General features: G+C 38.8%; 1 protein-coding gene across 1 annotated transcript in view; it reads right to left on the bottom strand.

Annotated features, from left to right (window-relative positions):
• Nucleotides 1-100: 100 nt before the first annotated feature.
• Nucleotides 101-4,518, bottom strand: part of LOC119778830 (large neutral amino acids transporter small subunit 3-like) — a 20,203-nt gene continuing 15,785 nt past the window's right edge. The window contains exon 6 of the mRNA XM_038278216.1: nucleotides 101-250. Within this exon, the coding sequence (XP_038134144.1) occupies nucleotides 101-250 (150 nt within the window). The remainder of the gene's footprint in view (nucleotides 251-4,518) is intronic.

Raw genomic sequence — 4,518 nt, 5'->3', positions numbered from 1 at the left:
GAACAGGAGCTAGGAAAAAAAAAGGGGGGCTGGGAAACAGGAGCTAGGAACAGAAGCTAGGAACAGGGTCTAGGAACAGGAGCTAGGAACAGTAATTAGCTTAATTTTGGATGGAGCATGGATCTTTGTATATGTGCATGGGTGCAGGTTTATGCACCTTTATTCCTGGGAAGGTGACTGCTGAAGAAGCGTAGGAGCCGATCATCAGGGAAAGGATGGTTGATCGTATATTTCCAAACATGTTAGGCATCTGCAATGACAAGAGGAATCAAAACAAAGAAATAAAAATTTTTAAGTTAATATTAGGTAATAGAAACATTTATTTACTGGTTTTACTGGATTAAGAAATGTTCAAACAAAAAGAGTTGAATGGTTGTAATTTATCAGAATTATTAACTGTGATGTTGCAGCATATCCAGCAGGAGGAGCTACAGTGTCTGTATGGAGTCACTGCCGGAACATTGAATTTGATTTTATGGGTGGGGTGGGGGGGACCGTGTGTGTCATCCTGCTCATCTTGGTCCAGAGGTCTTGGCAGCATTGCAGCTATGTGTTTAAAGTTAGAGTGAAGCTTTATTGACACGCAGACCAACATACACACACACACACACACCTTCTGCTATATGTAGTGAGGACCATGTGCTGACTCCCATTGATTTCCAATTATTTTCAGTCATTTTCAACCCTTTCTGTGCCCTAACCCTAAAAATAACCCTTGCCAATGCATACCTCACCCTAACCCTATTGACACTTTAGCCCTAGACGTACCCATTAGCAAAATAGCATGTGAGGACCAGCAACATTGCCTCACTTTGGAACAACTGGTCCTCAAACTGATGGTGAAATTGGAAAATGGTCCTCACTCTGAGGGCTAGACAGGTACACACACACACACATACCCTTGTCTTGCTATATATAGTGAGGGCCATGCATGGACTCCAACTGACCTTAATAGATTTTTAGTCATTTTCAACCCTTTCTGTGCCCTAACACTGAAAATAACCCTAAGCATTAGCAGTGCATACCTCACCCTAACCCAAATAACTCTGTAGTCGTAAATAAATACCAAATATAGCTTGTGACGACTGACCAAAAGGTTCTCACTTTGTAAAGATGTCCCCAGTATTACTCTAAAACAGAAGCACACACACAGACCCCAAAATGAACACTAAAACCTCTAAGGACACCTCTATGACCTCTGTCCATACTGTTTACACGTCTGATTCACATCTAATAAATGAACTAAACTAAGACTTGTTTGGATGACAAAAATCTCTTGGATACAACAACAACAGGTCGAAATAAAACACACAGAGATCATTTAACAACTGTAAAACAGATATTAAACAACAAGACACAAAGAACCTAACAGAACTAGAAACACAATATAAAACGGGAATCTTGGTAAAATATTCCTATTAGACCAAACTAAAATTAACATGCAGATTCTTTATCCCTTGCCAGATCATGGTTTAAACTATTTGTTATTTTAACAACTTGTTTCTTCAATTTGATGGGAATAATATGGAGTTCAACCACAGGTTTGACCTGATTCCAAAAGATGAGGGTGAAGAACAGAGGGAGCGTTCAGAAAGCTGCTCTTCATTAAAAGTGTTTGGTTAATGTAATGCCTAAAATATTATACGGTATATAGTGACAGGGGTATGAATATTTTTGACATTCTTTTCTAAACATGATTTAACAGGTTTTAAAACTCTTTCATCATCGTTTAAATGGGTCTGCCCTTTCTATTCAACTTACTGATGGAATTAAAGCAACTTTAGATTTTGTAGTCGGAAAAATCAATTTTCTATCAAAGACCGTGATAATATTTTTATCTGATTTTCATTTACTTTATTAAAGTATTCACTCAGGCTGCCCCCACCTGCCAGGCTGGATGAGAGGGCCTCTTCTAAAAAGCAGATAATGGAACAGAAGATGGTCTTTCTAATCACAGACTCCTTCCTCTCAAAGTTCTTTCAACATTTTACTGTTTTTCTCCCACTCTGTATAACATGTTTTTAACCTGGTGGGTGTGTGTGTGTGTGAGTGGTGGGGGGGGGGGGTCTAAATCACGGCCTGTGTCTGCATGTGTACCTTTGCGAGCACGTGCCAGCAGGAGCTGCTTTCCACTCGTCATGTTTTCTGCGTGAATCCCTCAGCATAGCTACAAATTTTTTCAGTCTGTGAGGAGGGGTGTGGAGGGGGCGTGGAAAACGAAAATGACATAACTTGGCACGCCGACCTCACAGATGTGTCAAGCATAAACCAAGCTTTCACGGACAGATCTGTGCAGAAATGTAAACATCTAGAGATTTAGCTCATGTTGGGATAATTATCATTGATGTGATTTTTTTACACCCTAATATTACCTGTCTGTTGTGTGTCAGAGCTAATATTCTCCCATGTAGTTTATCTAGTTAGGACAGTTCCTCTGTCCGGATTTACAGTTATCCTCTTTCTTATGCAAGTGGTAAAGATTTGGAAATGGAATGAGAGCGGCGTCCTTGATGTAAGACAAAAGTGTAATATTTCGGGAAAGGCTGGAGCCGTCTCCTCATTTACAAATGTGTATGATGTGATGATGTAATGATGTGATGATGTAATGATGTGATGATGTAATGATGTGATGATGTGATGATGTGATGATGTAATGATGTAATGATGTGATGATGTAATGATGTGATGATGTAATGATGTAATGATGTGATGATGTGATGATGTGATGATGTAATGATGTGATGATGTGATGTTGTAATGATGTGATGATGTAATGATGTGATGATGTGATGATGTAATGATGTGATGATGTAATGATGTGATGATGTGATGATGTGATGATGTAATGATGTGATGATGTGATGATGTAATGATGTGATGATGTAATGATGTGATGATGTAATGATGTGATGATGTGATGATGTGATGATGTAATGATGTGATGATGTGATGTTGTAATGATGTGATGATGTAATGATGTGATGATGTGATGATGTAATGATGTGATGATGTAATGATGTGATGATGTAATGATGTGATGATGTGATGATGTGATGATGTGATGATGTGATGTTGTAATGATGTGATGATGTAATGATGTGATGATGTGATGATGTAATGATGTGATGATGTAATGATGTGATGATGTAATGATGTGATGATGTGATGATGTGATGATGTAATGATGTGATGATGTGATGTTGTAATGATGTGATGATGTAATGATGTGATGATGTGATGATGTAATGATGTGATGATGTAATGATGTGATGATGTGATGATGTAATGATGTGATGATGTTTACAATGTGATGATGTGATGATGTGATGATGTAATGATGTGATGATGTAATGATGTGATGATGTGATGATGTGATGATGTTTACAATGTGATGATGTGATGATGTGATGATGTAATGATGTGATGATGTGATGATGTGGCAGACTGCAGTGGTATAGAATGCTGTTAATCGGGGCCACTTCCTGAGATGTGAGCCTGGTTGGTCAGCAGCTGCCTTCTGTAACTCTAATCAACTTCTCTGATCTGAGTAAGATTACAATTTTTATCAGAATCTGTTTTCATGTCTCCTGGTTATTTCAAACATTTACATAATGAAGTGTTATTTAAAGAGTTTGTCTCGACTGATCTTTTTTTTAGAAAAAAAGAAGCGGAGAGCGAAAGCTTCAAGGTGTAGACACAGAGCTATCCACTATCAATAGATTGTGGAAAAACTCCAGAAAACAAATAACTGTTGCTCTCAAATGGCGTGAAGAGACTTTGTGTAGTTCTCTAGATTTAGATCATTTTGGTATTCTTAGTTCTGCTCTTCCTGGTTACCTTTTTCTGCAGAATTTCCTTGGTCTAGTTTTAGTTATAGTTATTCTTTCTCTTATATTTGAGTGAGGTTTTCCATGGCTTCAGTGATCTTGCGTTCCTTCTCTCATGGTCTAGTTTTTTCCCTTTGTCATTCCTTATTTTGTGAATTATATTCCCATATATTTATTACCCATAGTGTCCTTTCCTTTCCTTTAAGCTCCAGTCACATCTTGCTGATTTATCCAGCGTATGCCCGATGTCCCAGAATCTCCTAAAACACTGGCATACGCTGAACTTTCTATGGATTTTTTCAATTTTGGCCGTATACATAGATTATTCATAACGAGTCCAGAACTTCTGTCCAACAACAGCCTAACTTATGTATAACGCACAGCAGCGTAATGCCCATGAAATGATGCACAACCCAGTGTCCTGAGGGGGGCAGTGATGCTCTGGGAGGCACCAGGCCAGCAGAAAAGATTTCTTTGATCGCAGTATTAACCTCGCTGCTGTTTACCCCCCACCAAAAAAGAATAAGAGAAAAAGGATAAAGAAATAAGTTTTTTGGTGGCAGCAGATTGAGCGTCATGTCTGCTAGGAAGTTTTTTGGATGTGGGCGTGAACGCAGGGAGGATCCATCACCCTCACCTTCTGGCTCCCCCTATGATGGGGATGAAGTCTGGAGGAGAACTGACGGTTTCC

Source organism: Cyprinodon tularosa, unplaced genomic scaffold, assembly GCF_016077235.1.
Source record: "Cyprinodon tularosa strain WSP-4 unplaced genomic scaffold, ASM1607723v1 ctg1397, whole genome shotgun sequence".
In the NCBI taxonomy this organism is placed as follows: Eukaryota; Metazoa; Chordata; class Actinopteri; order Cyprinodontiformes; family Cyprinodontidae; genus Cyprinodon; species Cyprinodon tularosa.
The sequence above is the reverse complement of the archived record's forward strand: the minus strand, read 5'-3'. Positions and strand labels throughout refer to the sequence as shown.